This window comes from Salminus brasiliensis, chromosome 17 (assembly GCF_030463535.1).
Source record: "Salminus brasiliensis chromosome 17, fSalBra1.hap2, whole genome shotgun sequence".
In the NCBI taxonomy this organism is placed as follows: Eukaryota; Metazoa; Chordata; class Actinopteri; order Characiformes; family Bryconidae; genus Salminus; species Salminus brasiliensis.
In genome coordinates this window covers 35,588,773-35,603,711 of record NC_132894.1, presented here as the reverse complement: position 1 = coordinate 35,603,711, position 14,939 = coordinate 35,588,773, and the positions used below count along the sequence as shown (strand labels likewise).

The 14,939-nt window shown below is 42.7% G+C and overlaps 2 protein-coding genes across 3 annotated transcripts in view; one reads left to right on the top strand and one right to left on the bottom strand.

Moving 5' to 3' along the window:
• The window catches only part of sh3gl3a (SH3-domain GRB2-like 3a), a 34,698-nt gene extending 23,120 nt beyond the window's left edge, over nucleotides 1-11,578 (top strand). Inside the window, exons 7-11 of one of the 2 annotated variants that reach the window (XM_072660690.1) lie at nucleotides 147-250; nucleotides 762-886; nucleotides 1,917-1,949; nucleotides 4,009-4,071; nucleotides 5,221-11,578. In XM_072660690.1, the coding sequence (XP_072516791.1) occupies nucleotides 147-250; nucleotides 762-886; nucleotides 1,917-1,949; nucleotides 4,009-4,071; nucleotides 5,221-5,426 (531 nt within the window). In that variant the 3' untranslated portion in view covers nucleotides 5,427-11,578. The remainder of the gene's footprint in view (nucleotides 1-146; nucleotides 251-761; nucleotides 887-1,916; nucleotides 1,950-4,008; nucleotides 4,072-5,220) is intronic. The other variant, XM_072660691.1, reaches the window with a different exon arrangement.
• A 1,427-nt stretch (nucleotides 11,579-13,005) lies between these two features.
• On the bottom strand, nucleotides 13,006-14,939 carry gjd6 (gap junction protein delta 6). Its single transcript, XM_072660046.1, has 2 exons — nucleotides 14,630-14,939; nucleotides 13,006-13,757 (listed from the first exon to the last, which is right to left on the bottom strand). Exons 1-2 carry the CDS (start codon nucleotides 14,937-14,939, stop codon nucleotides 13,006-13,008), a joined length of 1,062 nt encoding a protein of 353 aa, XP_072516147.1.

The following is a 14,939-nucleotide window of genomic DNA, read 5'->3' as shown; positions in this document are numbered from 1 at the left end:
TACATCACAAGAAATGATATAATTAATATAATTATATCAATAGTAAAATGCAACTATAAATCAGGCTGATCTCGTACCACTCGTAGAAGCCCTTGTGTTTTTTTTGTGTTTTTTTTTCATTGGTGTCCTGTTCACCCCACCTCCAGGTGGAGCAGGTGAGCCAGTTAGCGGCTCTGATCGAGGCAGCGTTGGAATACCACCGCCAGTCCTCAGAAATTCTGGAGGATCTCAACAGTAAATTACAGAGCAGGTAACTCCTCAGCCACTGACGCGTCTCCTTAATATTCATCTTCAAGATCCAGAAGCCCCTGAACTGTACGTTTATTTAAAGGGCCCATATCTCCACTGCATGTCCAAATGTTTGTGGACACCCCCTCTAATGAATGCATTCAGCTACTTTAAGTTGCACCCACATACACAGCTTGTCTAGTCTCTGTAGAGAAGAAGTACTGTCAATAGAATAGGACTCTCTGGGGTAGACAATAAACATGACCCTGTTGGCATGAACCATGCTGCCTAATGCCAGGTGTGGGCTAATGCTCTTGTCCCTGAATGCAATCAAATCCCCACAGCAATGCTCCATGCCCTAAACTAGTATTTCTAGTATTTATTTTCTGTACAGTAGAGACAGTTAAAAGCAGATTCAACTTTTAATAGCCTTAATTTCAGAAGAAACAATGAATGAATGAGCAGGTGTCCCAATACTTTTGTCCGTATAGTATATATAATCAGCTCTTGTTTTGTGACCATTCACCCCCCAGGATAGCCACAGCGAGCAGCCTGCCCAGGAAAGAGTTCAAACCAAAGTCCCTCATGTCCAGCATGGAGACCATCGATAGCACCCAACAGAACGGCCTCTCCTACAGTTCCTCTCTAAAGTCCTCAGGTACCGTACCTGTCCTGCACATGCCTCTGGTCCAAGGACCGGTTCCCCTGTACAGTAACAACTCTTCTCCGTTCCTTCAGGAATCTAAGATCTTGTGTTTGCAGGAATCCACACAAGTTCATCCAGTTCTCACAGTGTTTGCCAGGCCTCGCAGATTTGTCCCAGCGCTGCATCGTTTCAGCGCTAAGCGCGAAAGCGTGTGAAGCACTTTCTCAATTAAGACACGAGCCAGGAAACACGGACTGCGTCCAGACCCGAGCACACCATCAGGAATGTGCTGCTAATAGCGGTGTGCTGTTTTACACACTATCAATCACAGTAGTGTAGCATGGGTTTGGGATGCAGCCATGGTTTCGGCCTCAGATGCTCCACCCACACTTAGACATCTGATTTTTACGCTAAGCTGAAAAACGATCGTTCTGATTGGCGGAGTCCAGGATTGGCTTTCGGGCTTCTTTAACCAACTGAATCGATCGTTTTGACAAATGATTCACTTTGTGAGTTTCAAAGCACTGGAATCACGAACTCGCTGGTGCCGCCTGCTGGCCAAACTGTGTAAATGCATTGCATGTGCATTGTTACTTATTGTTGTTGTTGCCAGTTTTCATTACACGTTGGTGTAAAATATTAAGAAATAATATTTGTAGACTTTTTAGAGTGCTGTAATATTATAATGTCTATAATATAATATATAACTGGTTAAATTAATATCAGAATATTTCAAATCTACATTAAAAATACTGCTTTCTCATGAAATTCTCATAAAATTAAGCATTTCAGTTTAAAACAACTGGGGTGGAGAGTGGGTCCACCACCCTAACACCTCCACCCAAGAGCGGCTCCGTGCTCATAAACCGGCCACCGACGAAGGTCTAGTCGCTAGCTAACACAATCTATGCATCAGCAGATGAGCTACAGTCTAACTTACTAACTTACTGTGCGGGTGGGAGGGACGGAGAGTTTCCGATAAAGTGGCCAGGGAGTGTATTTCTCGCTGTTTGTGAACCTTTTTTTCTGTTTTCTGTTGCAGATCTACAAGTCAGCCACAGTGTAAATGGAAAAAGTAGGTTCTTCACTCCTGCACTGGTTCTTAGATTGTGGTGGAGTTTAATACGAGAAGCTGTGAGAGTGGTCTGGTCCATGTTGACTGTTTCAGCAGTTTGTCTTCACAGATGTATAGCTGGCAGTGTTTTGTGGGACAGGGGTCACCCTTTCAGTAGTAGATCATGTTCCAGCCAGTTCCTTCAGGGAATCTGTGAAGACAAAAGCTCCATTTAGCCACAAATCCAGCATTTCTGTGACAATACGTTTTATTGTATGTAGCTTTTGGACTGTAACCATCCATGTTCATCCATATGAAGTGTGTGTGCATCTATATATGTGTGTGTCTATATGTGTATATATGTGGGTTTGTGTTTGTGGTGTGTGTGCGTCTATATACAGTGAGTCCAAGAAGTATTTGATCCCTTGCTGATTTTCTTCGTTGGCCCACTAATAAAGACATGATCATTCTATACTTTTAATGGTAGATGTATTCTTACATGGAGAGACAGAATATTAAAAAGAAAATCCAGAAAATAAATCTAAGGAATATATATTAATTGATTTGTATTTCATGGAGTGAAATAAGTATTTGATCCCTTAGTATTCATTAGCAGTTCTGGCTTTTACAGACCAGTTAGACACTCCCAATCAACTTGTTACCTGACCTGAAGCCACCTGTTCTCACTAATCACTTGTGTGAAAAACACCTGTCCACAGAATCAGACAGATCACACAGATTTCAAGTCTCCAACATGGGTAAAACCAAAGAGCTGTCACAGGACCTCAGAGTCAGAATTGTTGACCTTCACAAAGCTGGAATGGGCTACAAAAAGATTAGTAAGGTGTTGGATGTGAAAGTAACAACTATTGGTGCAATTATCAGAAAGTTTAAAGAGTATAACATGACAATCAACAGACCTCGGCCCGGTGCTCCAAAGAAGATTTCGCCTCGTGGGGTGGCAATGATGCTGAGAACAGTCAGAAATCGTCCTGCAACCACTCGGCAGGAGTTAGCAAATGACCTGAAGGCAGCTGGGACCACAGTTTGCAAGGAAACAATTGGCAACACTTTGCGCAACAATGGATTCACATCCTGCAGTGCCCGAAAGGTACCCCTGCTGAAGAGAGCACATGTGGAGGCGCGCCTCAAGTATGCCAATGATCATTTGAAAGATGAACCAAGTTATTGGGAGAAGGTTTTGTGGTCAGACGAGACCAAAATTGAACTTTTTGGCCTCAACTCCACCCGCCATGTGTGGAGGAAGAAAAATGCTGCCTATGACCCCAAGAACACTGTGCCCACCGTCAAGCATGGAGGTGGAAGCATAATGTTTTGGGGGTGTTTCTCTGCCAAGGGTACAGGGCTACTTCACCGCATCACTGGGAAGATGGATGGAGCCATGTACCGCACAATCCTGAGGGACAACCTCCTCCCCTCTGCCAGGGATCTGAAAATGGGCCGTGGTTGGGTCTTCCAACATGATAACGACCCTAAACATACAGCAAAGGCAACAAAGGATTGGCTCAAGAAAAATCACATTAAGGTCATGGAGTGGCCCAGCCAGTCGCCAGACCTCAATCCGATCGAAAATCTATGGAGGGAGCTGAAGGTCAGAGTTGCCAAGCGACAGCCCACCAACCTTCATGATTTAGAGAGGATCTGCAAAGAAGAGTGGGCCAAAATTCCCCCTGGTGTGTGTGCTAAACTTGTGGTTAACTACAACAAACGTCTCACCGCTGTGCTTGCAAACAAAGGCTTTGCCACTAAGTATTGAGTGTGTTTGGCAAGAGGGATCAAATACTTATTTTCCTCATTGAAATACAAATTAATTAAAATATATTCTTTAAAATTATATTCTGGATTTTTGTCTTGATATTCTGTCTCTCCATGTTAGAATATATCTACCATTAAAAGTGCAGAAGGATAGTGTCTTTATTAGTGGGCAAACAAAGAAAATCAGCAAGGGATCAAATACTTCTTGGACTCACTGTATGTGTATATGTGTATATGTGTGTGTGTGTGTGTATGTTTGTGGTGTGTGTGTGCATCTCATACGTGTCCTTTGTCCCACTCTCAGCTGATCATGTCACCTACGTCCCCCCCATGACTCACACGTGGTCTGAAAGCCCCAGAGACAGTCGTGAGTATCAGCAGATCTGTATTTCTGTGCAGCACAGGCCGTTTTTACACTGTTTTATTCAGTACAGTCCAAGAACTATAAATGGACAAAAGTATTGGGACACCTGCTCATTCATTGTTTGTTCTGAAATCAAAGGTATTGAAAAAAGAGTAACTGTCTCTACTGTCCAGAGAAGAAGGAATGCTTTCTGCTAGATTTTGGAGGAGCACTGCTGTGAGGATTTGATTGCATTCCGTGACAAGAGCGTTAGTGGGGTCAGGATGTTGGAGGATGATCACCATCATGATTTCTTAAAGAACCTTTGAAGAACTTTTTTGAAAAGTGTAGAAGAACCACTGTTCTTATCATGGATGTGTCCCATCAATGGTTCTCTTTACTAAGGAACATTTGAAGAACCTTGTTTTAATAGTGTAGAAGAACCACTGTTGGATCCCTCGCGACCCATGTTCTTTAAAGAACCATATAAAGACCCCATCATAGAGCAGAACCATTTAAGCATTCACAATATATTTAGTAAAGCCAATGGTTCCATTTACTAAGGAACCTTTGAAGAACCTTTTTGGAAGAGTGAGGATAAACCACTTTTGGATTCCTCAAGACTTTCCCTCAAGCTTTAAAAAGGTTCTTTTGTAAAGCCAGTGGTTCTCTTTTGTACATTTAAAAACACTTTTGGATCCCTGAAGAACCGTGTTTTTTTTTAAAGAACCATGCTTATCCACCCAATAATGATTTCTTAAAGAACCTTTGAAGAACTTTTTTGATAAGTGTAGGAGAACCACATTTGGATCCCCCACGAGCCATGTTCTTTAAAGAACCATATAAATACCCTATCATAGAGCAGAACCATTTAAGCATTCACAAAAATGCATCCATTTACTAAGGAACCTTTGAAGAACATTTTTGTTAATGGTTCTCCTCACTAAAGAACCCTGTTTTAATAGTGTAGAAGAACCTCTTTAGGATTAAAAATATATATGTTGGATATGTTGGTATGCAGCTTACCAACTTAAGCGAGCGTTCTTCCTAGAACCTTTATCTATTATATAGACCTTCAGAAGGTTCTCCACACTCACAGACCTTGTAGATGTTTTTTTTTTTTTTTAAGAACCAGCCATTGAAATGGTTCTTCTGTGTCTTCTCGTTCTCCAGAGACGGAGCTGCAAATGGACCAGCCGTGCTGCCGCTCGCTGTATGACTTCGAGCCGGAGAACGAGGGAGAACTCGGCTTCAAGGAGGGCGACATCATCATCCTCACCAACCAGATCGACGAGAACTGGTACGAGGGGATGATCAACGGAGAGTCCGGCTTTTTCCCCATAAACTACGTGGAGGTCCTAGTGCCCCTGCCCCAATGAGCCCTGCCCTGTCGTGGACTCTGCCGCTTTCTTCTCCGTGGACGTGCCGCGTTTTACCACAGACGTTCTCAGACGGTTTATTTCCCAGTATTTATTTCTCTTCTTTCCCACAGTTTCCGTTGGTGGTATGCAGTGACCCGTGTTGGCTTCTGATTTTAGCCGTTGAATTTTGCTCATTGGTTGTTCTGAAAACGTGTTGCATCCAGTAGGGTGGCTGCATTCGTCTCTTAGGGGTTTTCTATCTATCTGTCTGTCTGTCTGTCTGTCTGCCTTATGTGTTGCTGAAACACATGTTCATGGACTGTGAGTATCTGAATGTCTTTCTCCTACTACTTAATCTCTCTCTCACTTATCTCTCTGTATTGCTCTCTCTATCTTCAGCCCTATTGGACCTGGATTAGTTTGACTACTTAGTTTGATCCTATATGGATCACCTGCAGAATTGCTGCTTCATTGATTGGCTGAGCTCCAATTGGGCCTGAAATTTTGGCTCTGGCTCCAAATCTGTCTCAGACCTCGCAAGATACTGTCTGAGCCTGACCCAAACCCCACCACCACTAACTGCTAACCAAATGAAAGGACATATTTTAGCTAAAGAGAAAAATATGGATGGATTTTCTGCAGTAGGTTCTGTTACGGTAGATTATACGAATGACTTCAGTGACAGACGATGGAAATTCAAAGCCCGTGTTGTTAAAAGTGACGTCATAAGAACCGGTACTTCTGTACCAATCCGATACCAGAATTCTAAAAACGTGATGATGCTGGTTTTCTAAGATACCGAAGCCACCGAAATCTGTTCGGTGGAGGAGGGCGCCACGGGGGATCACATACACACACACAGAGACACGGCCGAATAGTTAAAAGTCCCAAAAGTCTCAAAAGTGTCTAAAATCAGCAGATGAGATGATTACTCACGGCATATCAGAATAGATCAGATTTAAATATCCTGATAAGCTTTTTATTTTTGCCATTTTGGACCTAAAGACAAAAGCTGAACTGCTCAGAGAGTAGAAATTTCAGAATAAAAGTCCTGATAATACAAACAGATAATACTATTAAATACACAAATAAGAAATAAATAATGAAGAATATTCTGTTGTTGTTTTTTTATTATTTAGACCACTGTCACATATAATAAATAACTTCTTATAAATATTATAAATATCCATCAGTCTAATCAGTGTAACAAATACCTCCTCAAAAGTATTGCATTTCCAGCTCCAAAACACTCTAAATGATCAGTTTCCAACCAGACTAAGAGATGAACTAGAACTTTTTTGTAGTCTAAAAAAAACAAATACCCAATAATTGAAGACATGAAGTACATTTGAATAATCTATTCATCTAAATTCTGTTAATATGTACTCAATATCTCAGGAAGACCTAGCTGAGTAGCTTAGAATCTCCTGAAGATAACAATATCTGGACTGAGTGAACATCTCCTATAATTACTTTAATTAATTAATACTTTAAAACCAAAATTTTCAGGTGAATAGGGTACATACACTTATCAAAACATCCCACAAAAATTATCTAAGAGTCCTAACAGCTAGTCTTTTTCATGACTTTTTATAAAGAAGAGAAGAGAACACTTTATTAACTAGAGGCTCCGCCCACTCTTGTGGCTGGAAAAAAAACATGGAGATTTTTAAAATAAAAAGGTTGATTTTGGAAATATATTAATTTAATTGTTTTTAATTAAAGAATCATCTACCAAATGTGTGGTATGGTGACATTCCTAGATGGTAATATTTCTGATAATATTGACATCTCAACATATAGAATGGTGATTCTTGGGCATCTGCTTTTATGGATATTTTGATGTATGTAGGCTGTTGGTCCCCTAATTCCAGACCAAACCTGCAGTTTATCATGAACCAATAAACCAATCAAATCCCAACATACACCACATTTCACACCCCCGTCTGACTCAGTCAATGTCACCATTGGTTTTGATTAGTAATTAGTTAATTTTCTGATCACTGAAACATTAAAGATGGACTATAAGAAGCACAGGTTACAAACATTATTAGGAAGTTTAAGATAATTAGCTCGTCTTTCTCATTAACATATGCATTATTATCAGGCGCCCTGCCCAGGGGGGTATTCCTGCCTTGCTCCCAGTGATTCCCAGTGAAGCCTCGGACCCGCCACAACCCTGACCAGGAATAAATGAAGAGGCTGAATGAATGAATCATTATCAGCGTATGAATCCTTTTGATATGAATCAAAAAGGAATGTATTAACCTAGAATTTTATTTTTTTAATAATAATAATTATGAAAGCCTTAGTCAAACTGATCCCGCTCCAGTAACAGTATGCTGATCTCTCTCTCTGTCTCTCTCTCTCTCTATGTCTCTGTTTACATGTGGCGTATTGTGATTATAGGGAATCATAGTAGCCGTCACAGTGTTGTGTTGGACGGGGCGGAGACCGGGATACTCTCACTTCCTCAAGTGCTTTTTTTTTTATTATTATTGTATTTTTTTATTTTATAATTTTTTTGTTTTTTTGGTTATTTAGAGATGGTGGTTGTTTTGCACTAAAGCTTTAGAAGCGACACGCATTCCCGTGGCACATCTCTGTTTGTGTTGGTCTCTGGAACATTGCACTTTCTGCTGTAACTCTCCGCCATGTCAGTCAGTGCAGGTATACGAGTCTCACCTGATATAATCAGCTTTATTTGTTGATAAATACACACACACATGCACGTATCTATTATTTGCTGTCATGCAAAAACCTTACATCTCCATCCTCCTTCTTAACTTTCAATGGAAGTCGATGTAAACATATTTTATTCCGAGAAATGAAGCGTTCCTATTGGTCCATTCATCATGGAATTCTGATACAATGTAAAGAACAACTGCCAGATTCACATTATGGAGAAAAGTGGAAAACATCAAAAAAGGAGATGCAAAGTTTTTGCATGACAGTAATGATGTGTGTGTATATATATATATATATACAGACCAAAAACCTAATTAACAAACTTCATTATTACCACCTCCTCGCTTCTACACTCACTGTCCAGTCTATCAGCTCCACTGACCATACAGGAGCACTGTGTAGCTCCATAAGTCCAGACTGTGTCCATCTGTTTCTCTGCATAGCCTCCTTTCACCCTGTTCTCCACTGCTCAGGACCCCACAGCACTGACCACCACAGAGCAGACTGTAGTATTTGGGTGGTGGGTCAGCATTCTCAGCACTGCAGTGACACCGACTGACCTGGTGGTGGCGAGTGTGTGTGTTAGTAGTGTGTGTTGCACTGGTGGTACGAGTGGTCAGATACAGCACTGCTGCACCTGATCCACTTGTACCACCAGCCATAACACACACTACTAACATACTGGACACCACCAGGTCAGTCACAGTGTCACTGCAGTGCTGAGAATGACTGACCCACCACCCAAATACTACAGTCTGCTGTGATGTAATGGACAGTGGGTGTAGAAACACGGTGGTGGTGGTTTTCATGAAGTGACCGGTTTCTGTATATGTGAGTGAGTGTGTGTGTGTGTGTGTGTAGAGAGAGAGAGACCGTACGCTGACCGTACACTGACTGTACGCTGGACTGTATGTAATGTAAGCACTATTTGCTCGCCTTGTAAGTAATGTTTTGCCCGATTTGAGAAAATGTGAATGAGCTATTCTTGGGATGCTGTTCTCAGTGGAGGAGTCCTGATCAGATCCAGCTCTGAATGCTGGAAGGTTGTTTGTAAACTGACAGAACGGAACGTCCCAGCGTCTCCAGAAGGTGGTAGAGGGCCACGTTCCAGCTATGCCATGATCTAGACCTTGTCTTTGTTGACCTGCACTGCTTGTTTTGGGGTTCTCTTGTGTCTGCTGTGTGGAGACACGGCGCTTTCGCATGGCTTCGACCTTTTTAAAGCGATTTTACTGAACTTCTTTTGGCTCCTCTGTCTGCCGTCGTTGCTTTTGCTGGTCGGATGGATGTTTATTAGGAGTGCCGAGGGAGACGAGAGGCTCGCTTACAGTATTAATCACTGGAGAAATCCAGGGGAGTTAGTATCAGAGCTCAGATCCCGAAGTCCACTGTCTGAACGAAATGCCCAGAATCAGCCAGTTGTGCTCAGGACACCAGGTCTTGGAATATTAAAAAATACTCCAACCTCTCTCCACCTGATACTGGTCTGCTTGGTCTGTGGTGTATTGGCAGTTACCACAGAAGATAATTCCAACACCTCGAACAGAGCAAAAAACTCCCAGCCTCAAAACACACTTCAGTGGGCAGCTGCTGATTTTTTTAACATTTACATTTACATTTACGGCATTTAGCTCTTCTCCAGAAATTTAAATTTAAAATAAAATTTAAAGATCCTCTAATCTTAGACTGTACTAAACACAAGTCAATATGGAGACCATAGTACTCTTCTCTTCGCTTGAGTACTCTCGGAAAAGGAGGGTCAATATGAGTACTCAGGCGAAGAGAAGAGTACTATGGTCTCCATATTGATCCTCCAGTCTGGGTTTGAGGACAGCGAGTGTTGGACTCTTCCGCAGATTTTGAGGAATGGCGGGTCGAGCCGAGCCCAGCTTTAAGTCGAGTACTTGAAGCTGGAAGGGCTCTTGGTGCAGATCGGCTTTTGATCATCGCCATCAAGTACGGAGGGTCTGGCTGATCCAGTCTTGGCTTTGTAGGCCAGAGTTAAGGTTTTAAATCTGATGCAGAGAACAGCTACAAGTAATTATTTTAATATAAAAATACTACATCACAATATTAGTACAGTGATTTCTATTCAAAGTGTGCTGAACTTCATCCAGTTAGAGTGGATCAGTGTTCTTTAAACACTGACGATATCCACAATACACTTTTTAATGATTATTTTATATTTTATCATTATTATTATTATTATTATTATTATGTAATATGTATTATTATATACGATAATTATATTGTGTATCACAATAGCAAAATTTAATCATGATTTTGATAAAATATCGTCATGTTGCCCTATCCTACATTTGTGCCAAATAGATTTATCTGGGGAACTTTTCAGTTTGAAAATCTGTAGATTGGTTTTCCACATGGACGACTTCATGTGGTTTGTAGATTAGATTAGATCAGTTTACATTATATTAGATTCACCTTTATTCATCGCCAGATACAAGCCAATAAGATGTATTCTGGGAGATCCTGAGAGGTTGGGTGTGTATGGTTAGCCCAAGTGGCAACAAGTGGCAACCAGCATGTTTTCCATGTTATTACATATTGGGTGGTAGAGGGCGCCAGAGGGCACTCTGCTAGAACACAGCAGTAAAAACAAAGCATCAGAGCTGGATCGATCTTAAAATCTGATTTATTAAAATATGAGTGTATCAGCGCCAATTAAATTGGGATTTCCCTAATTAGAAGTAAAACTTTAGGGCTCCCTGGTTACCATTTACGGTAAAAACACAATTGTTTTAACAGTGCAATGTAGTTCCTAAACGCCGAGTTAAAAACTGAACCATTTCCTCTAAATGTTGTTAAATCATTCTCTCAAATCTCAAAAACAGTTTCAAATTTGCTTCATTGTCACATATTGAAAAAATATAATTGCAAAGTTCAGCAGCTGCCCATTGGATTCTATTATAAATGAGTTTGACGTCAGGAGGTTTTCTGCTCTTTTCGAAGTAAAGGAAAATGTGTTGAAAGGACTGTTTTTGGTAACTGATCATACAGCTCAGACGCAGCCAATGGAGCTTAAGTCTGAAGTTCTCCTTTAATATTGTCCTTCTTTCCATTTCTGTGGTTTTAATGACCGCAGCTTTAGACAAGCAGACGTGACGCAGGCCTTAATGTGAAATCCTCTTGCTTACAGCTCTGGTGCTCAGGCGGTTTTAGCTTGAACGAACAATTTCCAGTCAAAGTGGACTGTTCACTACCAAACACTACTACTGACCCCTGACCCCTGACCCTTCTCTGTACTGGTTACCACCTGTGTCTTTCCAGCATTTGTACTCCAAACCTTTATCCCAGTTTCTGTCACTACAGTACTCAGTGAGGAGGACAGGGAGGACATGGGTGGTTTGTCTTTTGTTGTTTCTTTTTGCTCTTCTTAGTATAATTTATACAGAAAGTGTTTTATAGATGTAAATGAATATATTACATACTGTATATTGCATAAATAAATGACAAATACTGTAGACCTGTGGAGACTGATATTTGTTTGTGTGTTTACTCCTTATTTAACTCTCATAACTACCAGACTTACACATGACACCAATCAGCCATAACTTAAGTGAACTGAATAGCAATGAATAAACAGTTGGTAACACTTCATATAGGTGGACACTATAAAGCCTCTATAAAGGCAGGAGTTGTTTATTAACTGGCTGTTAAATACAGCTTTATTAAGCTGTGACTATTTATGTTAATGAAGAAATTCTCAAAGCATACTATATATAATTTTTTTCTTATATAATGTATTTCTAATTTTACTCCATTTCCTGCCCAGTTTATATGGCCAATTTCCCAATTACTGTTCATGTCAACTCCCCCCAATGATTAGCAATGCCCCCAACACTTGGAAGGTGAAGACGTGGCCCCGGGTGGCCCGGCAGAGAGACTAAGGCTCTGTCCCTGTGATCAGAGGGTCGCTGGTTCGTATCCTGTTCACGCTGCTAGCCACAATTGGCCTTGCTCTCTCTGTAGGGTGGGTAGATGGCACTAAAATGCGTAAATTACTATAGTTATTACTTAATTAAGTAGTAATTAGTAGCCATAGACCCTTTACTGGAAGGATAAGACTTAGTTGGGGCAGCTAAGAACACCAACAACTTGTGGTGGGAGTGGTGTTCAGCGTTTGGAGCTCAAGGCTATTGATGACAGGGTTGTGGGTTCGATACCCGTTCTCGGCAAGCTGCCACTGTTGAGCCCTTGAGCAAGACCCTTCACCCTCTCTCTGCTTCCCGGGCGCTGGAGTTGGCTGCCCACTGCTCTGGTGTGTGTGTGTGTGTGTGTGTGTGTGTGTGTGTGTGTGTGTGTGTGCTCACACCTAGTTCACTAATGTGTGTGTGTGTGTGTGTGTGTTTAATACCACAGATGGGTAAAATGCGACAGACACATATGTACACCTTTACCTAGAACTTACCTGGGGCCAGGGGCACTGCCAGAGATTTGGGGGCCCCATGAAAAGATATTACACTGGGCCCTAAAATATTAATATTCTTACTAGAAGTACTACATTGATGCATTTTAGGGCCCCAATCAATCACAGGCCCTCAGAATTGGCCTACATTTCCCCCCTGTACGGCGACTAGGCTGGTTTAAGAGTCCTTGGGCTGGAACCTGACTACTACATTCTTCTACCTGGTTCTAATGGTTCAATGTGGTTGACTTCATGGTTCTAATGTGAGCCACTCTGGATAAGAGACTCAGCAAATGGCCTAAATCTACACGATAATGTCCTTTTAAACTGAAGTGTCACCAAACATCACCAAACTTTTATGGGTGGAGTATAAACAGACCAGTTAAATGAGGCTGGTTTTCGAGATGGTGTTGGAATTGCACAACTTTAAGACTCACCATAAAGTTCACAAAGTCACAAAGTCTGAAATGTTGGACCATAAACTCATATCCACACCTCAGCACCTCTCGGTTTGGACACTTTTCCTCTATGGGACTGTACTTTCCCTTTGGGTGGCTGTACTGGTTTGTGCACTGGTTTGTCTTCCCTCCCGTCTTTGACTGGAGAACAGTTTCCAGCACACGTCCAGTCAGGCCTGTGATCCAGCACCAGGTCCAGCGTGGGCAGAGAAGTGGTGCTGGTTACTTCTCTGAAGGTCAGAGAGGCCACGGACTGTCCGTCGTGGTTCGTGGCTCCGTACCCGTCCTTCATCCTCATGGACTTCTTGATCTTCTTCCAGCCGAGGTGGTTGAGCTCCAGGAAGTTCAGGAAGATGCAGAAGGCCCCCACAGAGAACATGAAGATGAGGAAGATGGTCTTCTCCGTCGGCCGTGAGACGTAGCAGTCCACTCTTTGTGAGCACGGTGGGACGGCGCAAACAAAATGAGCTGGGACGCGGAAACCGAAGAGAAGCCACTGGGTCACGAGGAAGCCCACCTCCAGCATGGCCCGGAAACACACGTGGAAAACATAGATTTTGGACAGGACTCCGGAAGAGCTTCCGTCTGGAGCTCCGCGATCTACGGAGCATGTCAGAGACACGCAGGCGTTTTTCGGGGCGCTCTTCTGGCCAGAGCGGGCTCCGATGCCCTCCAGAACATTGACCAGGCTGTGGCCCAGGTGCCTGTGGGATGTGATGGAACAGCTGTCGGAGTCACAGCTCAGGCCGCAAGCTTGCTTGGCCTGGGAGCAGGTCAGAGACACACAGGCGCTCTTCTGGATGTTCTTCTGGATGCTCTGGGCTCCAATGCCCTCCAAAACATCAGCCAAGCTTTGGCCCAAGCTCTTATTGGACCTGAGGGAAATGAATTGCATTGAAATATTACAATTAGGGATGATATCGTAATCATATCATATTTTTTTTATTGATCCTCAGATGTTTAGATTTGGCCAATGTCCAAAGTGTTAGATGGCTCTACACTGTAGCTGGAACCATCTACTAATAAATGTTATACACTGATCAGCCATAACATTAAAAGCACCAGCCTAATATTGTCTAGATCCCCCTCGTGCCACTAAAACAGCTCTGGCCCTTTAAATCATAGTGTCAAGCCTTCACTCCCCATTTGATCAATGAGCCCAATAGCTGACCCATCAAGACATGGACTCTGAAGACCTTTGCTGTGGTATCTATCAGGCCACCTTCAAACATTAGCAGCAGATCCTTTAAGTCCTATAAGTTCTGAGGTGGGACCTCCATGAGCATCAGTGAAACTTGGGAGCCTGTTGGAGCACTTTTTGGTGGGTACTGACCACTGCATACCAGGAACACCCCACAAGACCTGCTTGCTGATGTTCTGGAGATGTTCTGGCCCTGTCATTGTCTAGAACATCACAGTTGGGTTCTTGTCAAAGTGTCTCACCTGCTGCCTAATAGATCCACCCCTTGACAGAAGTCACTGGAACCAGATCCAGTCAGGTATCTATCAATACCTCTATTAGTAATGTGCATCACCAAGACCCGTCCAGGCAACGTTCTACCAGCCCTAGGTTAACTCATTAACAGAACACCTTACAAGTCTTGTAATAATAACAATAAGAAAAGCGTCTCACTGCCCAGGTGCAGGTGCCCTCTTGGCCAGGTTGTGCCAGGTGTAGATGATGAAGCAGAGCGAAGGCGTGGACACAGCGATGATGTGGAAGACCCAGAACCGAGGCTGAGAAATGGGCGCGAAGGCGTCGTAACACACGTTGGGACATCCAGGCTGCAGCGTGTCGCACACAAACATGTCCTGCTCGTCCGCATACACGTCCTCCGCCGCCACGGCGACCACCAGCAGCCGGAAAATGACCATCACGGTCAGCCAGAGGCGGCCGATCATGGTGGAGTGCTGGTGTACGGCGTCCAGCAGCCGCTTCAGCAGAGTCCACTCGGTCAT

What these genes read in the sequence shown, in the direction of transcription:
- gjd6 (XM_072660046.1), bottom strand. Translation starts at nt 14,939, where the DNA reads ATGACCGAGTGGACTCTGCTGAAGCGGCTGCTGGACGCCGTACACCAG. An exon ending in GCACAACCTGGCCAAGAGGG is followed by an intron (nt 13,758 to 14,629) that starts CACCTGCACCTG and finishes CCTGTGTGTCTC; the next exon opens with TGACCTGCTCCCAGGCCAAG.